The sequence below is a fragment of the Rousettus aegyptiacus genome, unplaced genomic scaffold, assembly GCF_014176215.1.
Source record: "Rousettus aegyptiacus isolate mRouAeg1 unplaced genomic scaffold, mRouAeg1.p scaffold_m13_p_8, whole genome shotgun sequence".
Classification (NCBI taxonomy): Eukaryota; Metazoa; Chordata; class Mammalia; order Chiroptera; family Pteropodidae; genus Rousettus; species Rousettus aegyptiacus.
This window is the reverse complement of record NW_023416311.1, coordinates 105,417,486-105,430,359: the sequence shown is the minus strand read 5'-3', so window position 1 is coordinate 105,430,359 and position 12,874 is coordinate 105,417,486. Positions and strand designations below refer to the sequence as shown.

General features: G+C 41.4%; 1 protein-coding gene across 3 annotated transcripts in view; it reads right to left on the bottom strand.

Annotated features, from left to right (window-relative positions):
* DNAH5 (dynein axonemal heavy chain 5) overlaps window positions 1-12,874 on the bottom strand; it is a 226,653-nt gene that overhangs the window by 90,669 nt on the left and 123,110 nt on the right. For all 3 annotated transcript variants that reach the window (XM_016152142.2, XM_036225601.1, XM_036225602.1), the window contains exons 42-47: window positions 9,165-9,311; window positions 8,325-8,566; window positions 5,722-5,898; window positions 5,093-5,294; window positions 3,245-3,387; window positions 2,401-2,535 (exon numbers count right to left, since the gene is read on the bottom strand). In XM_016152142.2, coding sequence (XP_016007628.2) covers window positions 2,401-2,535; window positions 3,245-3,387; window positions 5,093-5,294; window positions 5,722-5,898; window positions 8,325-8,566; window positions 9,165-9,311 — 1,046 coding nt within the window. The remainder of the gene's footprint in view (window positions 1-2,400; window positions 2,536-3,244; window positions 3,388-5,092; window positions 5,295-5,721; window positions 5,899-8,324; window positions 8,567-9,164; window positions 9,312-12,874) is intronic.

Genomic DNA, 12,874 nt, shown 5'->3' with positions numbered 1-12,874 from the left:
ATTCTTCTAATTATTATACTTCCATATGATACCACTGCTAGAAATTTAGTATATAGTTTATGAATTTATATATCAACAAATGAGTTGCTTTCTAGATAATGTATGCCTTTTTCCAGGAAATTAATGAATATCTCATGTTAAAGAGACAGAGACCACAGATCTTTACCACCTTAAGGGAGTAAATATCATCAACAGTTACTAACAAAAGTACAGTGACACGGTCTTGTTACATACTACAGAACTCGGCTGGCCTTTGTCCCTAGTTCCTAGGAGGGAGCCTTTAACCCCATGGAATTTCTGAGGAATAGGAATTCTGTATTATTCATGGTGGGTCCCTCATACTACTCATGCCAGAAAAACCATGTGAGAGTTGAGGCTTTGAATTATGCATTATCAGATGACCTCCTCAGAGGAAAGAAGGCTTAGAGATTGAGTTCAATCACATGGCCAGTGATTCAATCAGTCATGCCCATATAATGAAACCCCAATGAAAACTCTGGACGTCGTGGTTCAGGTAGCTTCCTGGTTGGTGACGTACACCGTGTGCCTGGAGGGCGAAGCATTCTGAGGACACAGAGCTCACATGTGGGACCCTCTCAAACCTTGCCCTATTCATCTTTTTCTTTTTTTTTTTTTGTCTGATCCTGATTCATATCTTTTATATAAAAACTGTAACCACAAGCATAGCACTTTCCTGAATTCTGTGAGTTATCAAAACTGAGAGGGTCATGGGAACCCCTGTGGCTGTTTTCTGAAGTGAGGGATGTCTTGTCGGTGCTGAAGCCATTCACCTGTAACGTCTTGAGTAATTCCAGGTAGCTACCACCAGAATTGCGTTGCTGCCCTGAAGACCTAAGTCGGTCTCAAGAAATGTGAAAGCCTAGATAATACCCAACATAATGAAAAAAATCACACTTTGGTTTAATGTTTTAAAACCTGCATCCACAGGTTGTAATTACAATCTTTCGAGAGAACATTCTCCTAAAGCGAAACTAAAAAAAGGTCTTTAAATATAAAATGACATCAAGGAATATGTGAAACGTTAGCATCTTGTCAGCCAAGGATGATTTGATGGGCTGGTCCCCAAACCAAAAAGCACCACTGCTGAGCCACTGCAGTGTGGGGGTTAACTTTCCACCCAAGACCCACACCCCTCACTGCGCTGTGCAAATGGTATTCATTCGGCAGAATGCCAGCCAGTATGGCAAATGCCATCTCCAACGGAGGAGCGAAATATAGCTGACGGTCTGATTTAGAAATGTAACCAAAGGTCTTAGTTTACTGGCACTCTGCAGCCACCAGTTACATTAAATGATAAAAAGCCACGACATCGCTATGCGCCTCACAATTTTCATTGTTCTTTGATATTTTCATTCCAACAACTAAAGAACAACAAAGTTAATCGAAAGCAGAGTTCTTTGGATCTGTGTTCTCCTAAACATTCCCCTTCCATTTTCAATATATGAAACGTATCTTTTTTATCAACGTGTTAGTTGTTCTAATACAGATATGGAAGACGGTTTAAAAACAATGGAAGCTTGACATTTCGCTTCCTTCCCCAGTTTCGACAGGGTCTTAAACAACTTAGGAACAGAAGACAGGGCGCCAGCCACTGCAAACCCAGGGCGTTCTCGGCAGCTTCGCCGACAAAAACAGCGCAGACTTGAGGGATTTTTTTTTTTTTTATGTTACTCCTCAGTGATAGAATCGGATAAAATCTCAAATATGTTAAGATTCTAAGAGTTTCTTCCCTGTTGCAATTAATAACGGGAGCCACCATGGAATGTTAAGCAGGGGAACCACACGTAAAAGTGACAATGTGGGAACCAGACTTTGGAAGGGGAATGAGGAATAGACTGGAAGGGAGTTAGGCCAGCTTGGGGATTCCTCCACACTTACACCCTTGTATGGATTCTGTAGAGGTAGACAGAGAGAAGGAAGAAAAAGGAAGAGATGTGAAAAGCATGCAGCCCTTAATTCGAAAGATGACTCCTGTGTGTGTGGCTTCAAGGCTAGAATAACAGCGACACCCACGGGAGAGCAGGCGGCAGGGTGGGGAAGTAGGGGGAGGTGGGGGAAAGAAGGGTACCTTCCAGTTTCGGGTTTCGCATGTTCACACGCTCGTCCACACGGATATTTTAAACAGGACTGAGGTCTTGAACACCTGACCTATGCTTTTTCATTTCTCCATAATCAGAGATGGTTACGTATCACAGTCTACCTAGGGAGAGGCTCCGTCGCAGTGAGTAACAGAGACGATGGAGGACATTGGACGGGGGCGTTGACATGGCGGAGAGCATGTGGGCGCGGCTCAGTGGGCGCGGCAGAACGGTGATGAGACCGAGCCTCCCGCTGATCACAAACCTGGGGGGCTTCGCCAGCACACCAAAGCGCCCGTACCTGAAACATCAGCGGGGTGGTCGCAGAAGAAAAGTTTAGACTCTTGATCATGTGACTCTCAGGATCGTATTTTGACATAAATCCTTTGATTATGACCGTTTTGGCCGTTCCTTGTTCACCAATTAACATCACAGCCTAAAATAGAAATTGAGAAAGAAATCCAACAAATACATGAAATGATTGCCCTGGACTGAATTGTGCCCCCCTAAATTCGTATGTTGAAGCCCTCAACCCCAGGACTTCGGAATGCGACTGTTCGAAGTTAGGGTCTTTAAAGAGATGATTAAGTTCAAATGAGGCCATTAAGGCGGGTTGTAGTTCAAGTTCCTTATAAGAAGTGGAAATCTGCACACACAAAGAAACGGCACGCAGCTAACGGCCCTGGGAAGACACCGTGAGAAACGGACGACCATCTGTGAGCCACGGAGAGAGGCTTCAGAAAAACGCCAGACCCGCTGACTGACACCTTAATCTTGGACCTCGAGCCTCCAGAATGGGGGGAAAAAAAAAGTCTCTTGTTTAAGCCACCCAGCCTGTGATATTTTATTACGTCATCCCTAGCCAACTAATACGATAATCGAAAGAGAAGCATTTCTCTCTGGAAAAAAGAAGTCGAAATTCACTCTCTCTCAACTAATACATGAGAAATAATTAATTATCACTTAGATCTACTAAACTCTAATATTGTTATTGGCGAATAATAAAAGAAGTACACTAATTTGGGTGATATTTTCATTTATGTTAAACGGCAACATAAAATGTTCTAAAACCAATGCAAGCTGCCTCGTGTTTTCAGCTGACATCGTAAAACATACCATGTCCAATAAAAGGTAACGAGCTGTACCTTGCCCTGTTTTGCGATGGTTTTAATTAGGAAATCCGTCCTCACGTTGTCGACATTTGGCACCAGGATGGAGCCATATTCTGGGACGGTGTTAGATGGGTACTCATACTCCTCGGTACGTGTGCTCCAATGCATCCAGTGACCTGGGGTCAGCAGAGAACGTTTACCTCCTCATATTACTATTAAAAACTTCTTTTAGTTTATTTTTATTATGGTGACATCGATTAACAAAATCCACTACGTTTCAGGTGTACAATTCAACGGTAAGGCGTATATGTGCTGCGTTGTGTGTTCACCAGCCAGTTAGTTAGATTTCTTTCTGTCACCACATGTTTGACTTATTTTATCCACCTACCTCCCTTTTTGCCCCTCCCCCCTTCATCAGGTAACCACTAGTCTATTGTCTACGTCCATAAGCCTCTGTTTGTTTGTCCCGTTCATTTGTTGCTTTTAGGTTTATATCCCACATACAAGTGATATCATGTGGTTTTCAACTTTGTCTGTCTGGCTTATTTCGCTTAGCGTGATTATCTCAAGGTCCATCCAGGTTGTCGCAAATGGCAGTTTTTCATCTCTTCTTATGGCTGAGCAGTATTCCATTGTATATACGTAACACAGCTTCTTTAGCCAGTCATCTATCGTAGGATGCTTCGGTTGCTTCCATGTCCTGGCCACCATGAATAATGCTGCTATGAACATCGGTGTGCAAATATCTTTTTGGATATGGGTTTTCAAGTCTTTGGGGTAAATACCCAGTAGAGGGATTGCTGGATCACATGGTAGATCAAGTCTTAGTTTTCTGAGGAACCTCCGCACTGTTTTCCACAGTGGCTGTACCAATTTGCAGTCCTACCAGCAGTGTATGAGGGCTCCTTTTTCTCTACTGCCTCTCCAACATTTGTTATTACTTGTCCTGTTGATAACAGCCATTCTAACAGGTATGAAATGGTATCTCATTGTGGTTTTGATTTGCATTTCCCTAATAGTTAGCGATGTTGAATTTAACTAACTGTAAGGAGTGGACGCCCATGACTTCTCATGAGGACACCTTCGAAAACCCCTCCATTAAAATCAGAGCTCTAAGCACTATGTATTAGCTGAGTCAAAAATTTCCCTAGGAACTATTCCAGAGTAGTACTATTAGGAAATACTAAGAAGTATCTTGGAATTTTCTTTCTAAATATGTAGGTTTTCAATAACATGAAGTGCATATAAAAATACAGAACAGTGACAGTAGTATGTATCTCAAATCATTTTAAAATGTCAATCTCACAAGCTTTTCATTACATACTTCCTTAATTGTAAGATCAAAAACAAAAGATCCTAGGATGCCATATATAAAAACTGTGTGTATATATATATATATATGTACTTCATATATGTGTATATATGTACTTTATATATGTATGCACATAAAAATACGTCAAGTATATATACAGAATAGATGTATATAGATGTACGCATACTCAGTAAAAATATACTTCACATATTGTAATTTTTATATAAATTGCTGATCGTATCAAATGAATAGCTAAAGTGGATCTGACTTGGGGATTTTTTTTAAATTTGTTTTTAATTTATTAAAAGTTCAGTATACAATATATTTAACAAGGGAAAATGTGCATATATACACACACACACACATACACACATACACACACGCACAAACACACACACATGCACACATGCACACAAGCACAAACACATACACACATACACACACGCACATACATGCACACACACATGCACACATGCACACATGCACACACAGTATGGGCGTGTGAATACTAGCCATTTGTAAATAACGGTTCCCGCGCGTGACTGCTGAACGGAAGAGAGCGCGCTCACCATCCGACGCGACATAATAGTCGAACATGGTGTCCTCGGTTCCTGCAGGTGGGGGCAGGTCCAAGGCCAGCGCCGTCTGAGACCGCAGCCAGAGCTCCAGGCGGCGCCGGCCGGCCAGCTCCAGCAGCGCCCCAACGCTCCACATCAGGGCGAAGACGTACAGCCTGGCCAGGTGCCCCGCCGTGACCTCCACGCCCTGCTCCTGAGCACGCGAGAAAGAAAGTTCTTGAGGTTCCTTAAATCTTCAACCGAAACTTTGCTTGGAGGTTTGAATGACGATAGCCAAGACATAAAAGGGACAATAGTTTTCCTCCAACACAACAACCAGAGAAGGAAGAATGAAACGGGACCAAACGTGGAACTGAGCTCTGGGAATAGCAATCAAGCTGGGCTGCGAAATGAATGCAGAATGCTTACTGGATGACTGTGAGCCTGCAACTAACTTACAAGCCCATGGCTTGCTTCATGGGAAAAAAAAGAAATGGAAAAAAAAAAAAAAAAGGCAGGGCCCCTGTCCGAAACATCCCTCTTACCCCATCGCTGCAACAATCGATTTCAAATGTTGCACCCTCTACACGGTGTGGCTTCATGAATAAGAAAGCAACTCTCTAGAAAACTGAGCGATTTACCTTGGGAGGGATCAGACCTTGCAGCATGTCAATGCTCTGCCTGATTACAAAGGCCTCGAGCATCTCCATCTTGTATTCCAAGTTCTGAACGCTGAAGCGGTACAGGTCTGGGAAAGACTTGGTGTACAGCTGACGAAGAGTTTCAGCTTCCTGAGGCGAGCGTTTTTTAAGAAAACCCTGTCGGTTTACAGATTAATACGCTAATTAAATTTGTTAGCACACCATGAAAATGGCCATTTTTGGACAAGTATTTAAAATAGCAATTAACAATAAAAATAATATCTAATGATTATACTGCACTTATGATGAGCCAGGCCTTGTTAGAAATTCTTTCATGTATTAACACATGTAATGCTCAAAACATCTCAACGAGGTAGAAGTTATCATCTTCCTTTTCTTCGGGAAACTGAAGCCCAAGAAATGTAAGCATCGTGCCCAGGACCCACAGCTGGCAGGCAAGGCCAGAATTCAAACCCAAGTCTGGCTCCAACACCCAGGTATTTATCTCCATTACACTACACATATGCTCAAGTCTTGAGTCTCAACCGGGAAGAAGTCTTCAGCTCTTGATTAAAATATGCTCACAGAAAATGAGGAGGCAAATATATGGAAATAATTTAGAAAAACAGAATAAACTGTGAACAAAGGAAATCCACACCCAGATCTCACAAAATTGGAGACCAATACTTGTTTTTTCCCTTTTACTTCTTCTAATTTAATTAATAACCAATGGAGAAAAGTATCAAAGAATACTCAGGAAAATGGAGAATTCGGTCATTGGTGGAACCCAATATTAGGAAAGTCCATGTGATTTATGACAAAATACCACTTAACACAAAACGATATTTTCTTAAGGTGAGGAAAGTTCTCTCGGCATCATGAGATCGGCTCATTCTTAGAGACTCTGAACAGAAGCAATGAAATGTTGATTCTAAATTACTCATCAGTGCATGAGTTCACCGTGGTTCCACATCAACAACAACAAAAAAAACACACAAAACATAGCACTTCCCCATCTATGGAACTAAAAAAAGCATCATACACAGGGCCGAGGAATCGGCCGGCTCCCTAAAGCTGACGGATTCCCTGGGACGTCTTCTCCGTTGCTCTGTCCTCTGTTGTTAACTGTCTCACAGCTGCCTTGCTCTGCTCTCAAGATGTCTGACCTGACTCTTTGTAAGTCTTGCCTCTTCCTAACCACTTGCAAGAAGATACTGCATTATTCAAAAGCACGTAAAGACATTAGGCAGGTGTGGCGTAAATGTGAAGGCCTTATTCAGCCTCGATACGGACAGAATATAATGAAAACTTATTGCATAAATAGCAAACTCTAAATATTCATTCGCTAGTAGCTTAAAAGTGTTTTTTAAAAGCCTTTGTAAATTGGAAGTATTTGGGAAAATGGCATGAATACATTTTCACTTGGAATTTGTTATATCTGTGGTTACTGAGCCTAAATCTATTACGGTGGTTTAAACAAAGAAACATACAAACAAACAAACTCCTGAATCTCCCCTCCCCAGAGATTCTAATATGGTAGGACTGGAGTGTGACCCGATCGCCTGTGTTTTAAGAACCGTCGCTGGTGATTAGTTTTGCAAAACCAGGGTTGAAAACCCTGTATTCTCCTTAATGCATGAATAATTTAATTGCGAAATCTTTAGAAGCATTTTTAGCGGCATATCCGACTATATGTCAGCATCATTTTGCATTATAATCCCCGTCTTCATTTCTTCATACATTAGTAAATCTAAACCCTTTCAAGACTCAGAGTGGTACAAATTCTGAAAACACATTATTATAAGTTAGGATATACCCAAGAGAAGCATAAAAAATTAATGGCAATATAACATAAATATCTACTTTATATAAACAATGAATTCATAAGTTTTCTATCAAAATCATCTCCAAAAAAAAAAAACTATGTAAATGAAAATAATAGATTTGGCTAACAGTGTCAAAAAAGATTTTACAGATGGCTTATCTAACTAATAAGCATTCTCCTTACTTAGTAAAATAAGTATACACGGCATTTAATTATAATCTAATTATAAGCAATAAACTCTAGAATATATTGGTGGGGATACAAAGCAATATACCATATCATGAACTGAGGAGATATTATCAGAAATATTATTTCCAAATACAAATTTAAAACTAATATTCTGACTATTAAGTCTAATAAAAATCCATTATATGCAATTTTAATAAATTGTCCTCAAGTTAATATTCTAAAATGGTTGCTCCCCAACTTTATGCGAATGAGTACCCTTTAAAAATATCATAAAGCCCCAAAGTGACAAAATTAAATTTTACTTATTCAGTCACAGTTTGGCAGGATTATTGATTCACCTGGGCCTTGCAATTACTCCACAACCCAAGGGTTAGAAATCACAGCTCCAACCTGATTAGAAGAGCACAGAATAAACCTAAGGGGCCATCAGGGTGTGAACGGCCCAGAGCATTCGAGGCTCTTCCATAAACATTAGCATTAAAATGCAATTACAACCGCAGGTCTGCAAAAAAATCAGCACACGCTCTGGAAGAATGCTACAGGACCTGTTTCGCTCTTCAATTATACGAAAGAGAGGCTCCAGTCATACCTCCAGAATAGGACTCCAGTCGAGGACAGAAGAACTCATGAACACCATTCCATTCCTTGAGACGGTGGCCGGTGAAGCATTGTCGATGTTATGAGGCTCGAACACGATCTTACAGTTTGGAGCCATGGGGATCCGATCGCCGTTGGCAAGCGTGAGGGTTTTGTTATCGTCCAAAACGGAATTCAGATTTTCAATCCAGATGGCGTCTACTGGACCATCAAGAACTATCCAGATATGCTCCCCTGCAATAGCCCACCAGAGGCCAGGGAAGAAGATGCACATATGTAGCGCTTCACGTGTGTCTTTAAACAACAACCAAACAGCAGCAGAGTACAAATAAACAGAATGATTTGTCAGTTCACTATGAACTTCATTTTTGACGCACACAATGTTCTTCCTGAAGAACCCCACTTCCTCCTGTGATTTTATAGGAGAATTAGTGTTTGTTTGTTTTTTTTTATAGGCTGTATTTTACTAAGAATAACATTATTTAAATAATGAAAATAGTTATGGCAAAAATCACTTTACTGAATACTATCGCTTTTCCTTAACAGCCTTTTCCATTTTATTTTAAGGTATCACAGGAACAGAGAAATATTTTCTCCAAAGGAGGATAATTCCCTTTGTAACCAAAAAATAAGAGGGGCAAAGAGAGTGTTAAATACACTAATCAACAGTTTCAGTATTTCAACATTTACAAATATCACACTGAGTCATGACTTCTCAGTCTTGGCTAAGATATCATTTGGAGAATACAGTTGCTCTACTAATTCTAAATAGCCATCGAGGATTTTATCTAGAAGGACCTGTCGAAGATAAAACCAGCAATTCATCTTCTACCTTTCTTAGCCCTCAGCGTTTTCCTCCAAAGAGTAGAAAATATTCCATCTGTCCAGTCATTGGTGGCCACGTCGAGCCGCCCGAACATCTGTGGGGCCGTGATCGCTTTGGGATTCATCCTCATTTCCCGGTGTGGCTTTCCACAATCTATACCAAACACATCCAGATTTTAAAAACTCAGGTGCAGAGCAAGCCATCACCAGGCCGCAATGCACTGGTGCGCAGTGTGTTGTTCAGCAGGTACTCAAAACGGGAAAATGCAAAATGACATTGAAAATACATGTCTCACTGCATTCCCAAGTTATCATAATCAGCCTTGTTATATTTTACTGACTGAAGCACATTAGTTTTTATTGTCTGACAAAGAAAACTGCATGTTACATAAAGGAAGTAGAAGAATACCATGTTGGAGCTGATGAAGGAATTCATGCAATCTGGACGTCTTTCAAATTTCACAGGTCAAAAAACCTTCTGAGTTTCTGGTGTCCCAGACGAAATCTTATATCTAAATTATCACCCAGAAGATGCTTCAATCTCTCGCTTATACGCTTCGATTTTCTGAGACGTGTTCTTGCTCATTGGGGAAAAACGAGCTACACTGGCATTGCAGGAATCAAAAACTGTATTTTGGGGCCAAGCTCAAGACGAGAACTTGAATCCTTCAAACACTAACGACTCTTAAAGGGGCTGGATTCTCTACGTGAGGGGCTGCGGTTAATAAGTGGACAAGAGAAGAATAAGGCCTAAGATATAAAACCATCGAAACAGGCGCTGAAATATCACACACTGTGTGAAAGGCTGACACAGGCCCATGTGCGTGCGCATTAGAAAAGGCGGCACATTAAAACCCAGTTAGAAAATTACACCGGAGTTAGCTTTATCCAAAACCACAAAAATAACAACAATAATTATTTATAATATTTCACGATGCTGCAGTTCAACTTAGTCACAAGTCAGCTTTTTCCAGGATATGGTACCCAGAAGACTGGCAATACTCTTTTAATTGAATCACCCTTTACGAAAGGCCACAAACTCTTCAAGTGTATGGCAGTACTGTAGGTAAAAACTGGACTTGATCTGTTGCCCACATAAGAAAATCATTTCACATTTTTTGGTCATAGGTAGAATTGTGTCATTTTCATTCGGAATGCCATAACATTTTTATAAAAGCGCTCTAAGGCAAAAAAAAAATGCTTAACTTTCAAAACGTTGGTGAAACTACTTCCTCTTCATTCTCCTCCGAGGCATTTCGTGACTCTCTTGATGACCCCACCTTCATGGACTCTGCCCTAGAGGAGGCACCCTTTTCTTACTGTCACCTTCTTCCGGATGCCGGACCACTCCACCCATCCCCTAGTCTAGTCTCTCCGTGGCCACCAGAGGGTCTTCTACACACAGGGCTGGTCATGCCACCACTCCACTACCCTGCTCGATGCCTTCTCATCGCTCACAGAATAAACCTAGGCATCCGGCATGACGTACAAAGCTGCTCATGCCAAGGGCACTGTACTAGCCTGAATCCCCCAAAAGCAAAGCTCAGGACGAGGATGTGGATACCGGGAGTTTAGCGTCAGGGGAAAGAGACAGCAAGACAGGAAAGGAGAGAAGCCAACGAAGGGTGCGCCGCTGAGCTGGTCACAGAGGTGGTGTCCCTCTAAAAGACAGGAGGGCGACGTCTGTCATTAACTCTTATCCCCCACTAGGTGAGGACGTGGCTGCCTCGGCAGCATTAACTCCCACCCGACCCGCGCTCCCAGGCTGAGCCCGGTCCTTAGCTTCAAGAAAAGTCATAAAGCTGAAAAACTGGGAGACAGCACGGGGGCTCGGGGTTTGCATGGGAAGCATGGGAAGGCCAAAGAGGTGTGGCGCTGGGCGCGATCCATCCGCTCCACCTCCTCATCTCTCCCACCCCCCCCCCCCACACGAACGACATGCTCTTCATGTCGCAGCGCTGCCCCAGGGGGCCCGGGTTCTCTCCAGGCCCTCCTGCCTGCCTCCTCCGTTCTGCTAAGAATGCCTTTTATCCACCTGCTACTCAACCTTCAAACCTCAGATGAAGTAGCACCCGCTCTGTATGCCTTTCCAGAATTTCCTCAGGAAAAATTCTGCTATTCTTCATCTCAGAGTAATTGTCCAAACCTTCCTCATAGTAATTTCACGTTGACTCATAATCATCTGTGCCCATCTCTGTCATTCCGTTACACTGTAAGCTTCTCGAAGGCATCCCATTTTTTTTCAAACCTTCTTTCCAATTTCTATTATAGAACCTAGCAGAACCTCCAAGTATAGAACATCAACGTTGATGAAAAAATACATGATGAATAAGGGAACAAATAACACACATGGATACATGGGTCTCACATCTCTTTGGTAGAAGTTCAACCCAATTACCTTCTCAATCTTTTGGACAATTAAAGTTTTCAACAGGAAACAATGTGTTGTTTAAGATAACAAATGTTTGGCCTACATACCAAACCCAAAAACAGGTTAATAAACAGCAAATAGTCTAATGAGTAATTTATCTTTGCAAAGAACTTCTCTAACACCAGTGATGTCATTGAATTGCATAATTTAGACATATTATACATAATGTATCTGTATTATTTAATATTTAGTACTCATCTTGTTTAATTCATCGTGCCAGGTGCATTTGTGGTTTATTGTTTACAGAAGGCAACTTCGTAATGACAAAAGTAGGAAGCCTAATTCTGTGGAGATAGGTTCTAGCTGAGAGCACAGACCCAATAGGTAGAACTTTGATGTACAGAATTCACTTCATCCCATAGCTAAGGAAACTGAGACTAAATCCAGCATGTGCAGGATTTTAGGGCAAGCGCATGCACTCTCCAGCATTGTGCACTCAGTATCAGGGCATTAGGGTTCCATGGGCTGACTGGACATCCACCCAGGCACCCTCCACTGCAGGACCACCCCATGATGCACTTGACAGCCAAAGTTCTGTGAAATTTTGGAACTCAACTCTGCCACAGCTAAGGGCTGCCGGTACTTTTGGGAAGAGAGTCATTAATGATTAATCGGAACTGTAGAATACAAGAATAATCATGGACATGGCAATGTGCATTATCCCAGAGGACCTCAGGCTAGGGACTTAGATGTAAGCTTAGGGATATTTGGAAAGCAAATGCATTTGTTTAACTATGCCAGAAAAATATCTGATTCCAGGTGGAAAATGAGTTTATGATTAGGATCATTTTCAATACATAGACTTTCAGAGTAGGGATTGGAATTATTTCATACTTTTTGGGAGGTAATATGTTGTATTAAGTCATACTGAGGGCAATATGGTGTGTTGGGAAAGAAGGTTTCCCATCATTTTCCATTCTCTGACCTTAACGCCAAGTCCCACCCATCACCTGCCATCTTTGGGACTACGAACACTTCTGAATTCGAGCCTTGACTTTTTTGTACAAGAATAGCTATATCTAAAAACTATTATAAAAAATAAATGCCATAACACATGCAAAACATATATCATGGTATATGAAGTCATTTTAACAAGTGTTTTTCTTACAGCATTATTCACAAAAGTCAACATATGGAAACAACGTAAATATCTGTCAACAGATGACTGGATAAAGAAGATGTGATATAGATAGATGACAAACAGACAGATAGACAGACAGACAGGGTGGAATATCATTCAGCCATGAGGAAGCAGAACATCCTGCCATTTGAGACAACATGGAAGC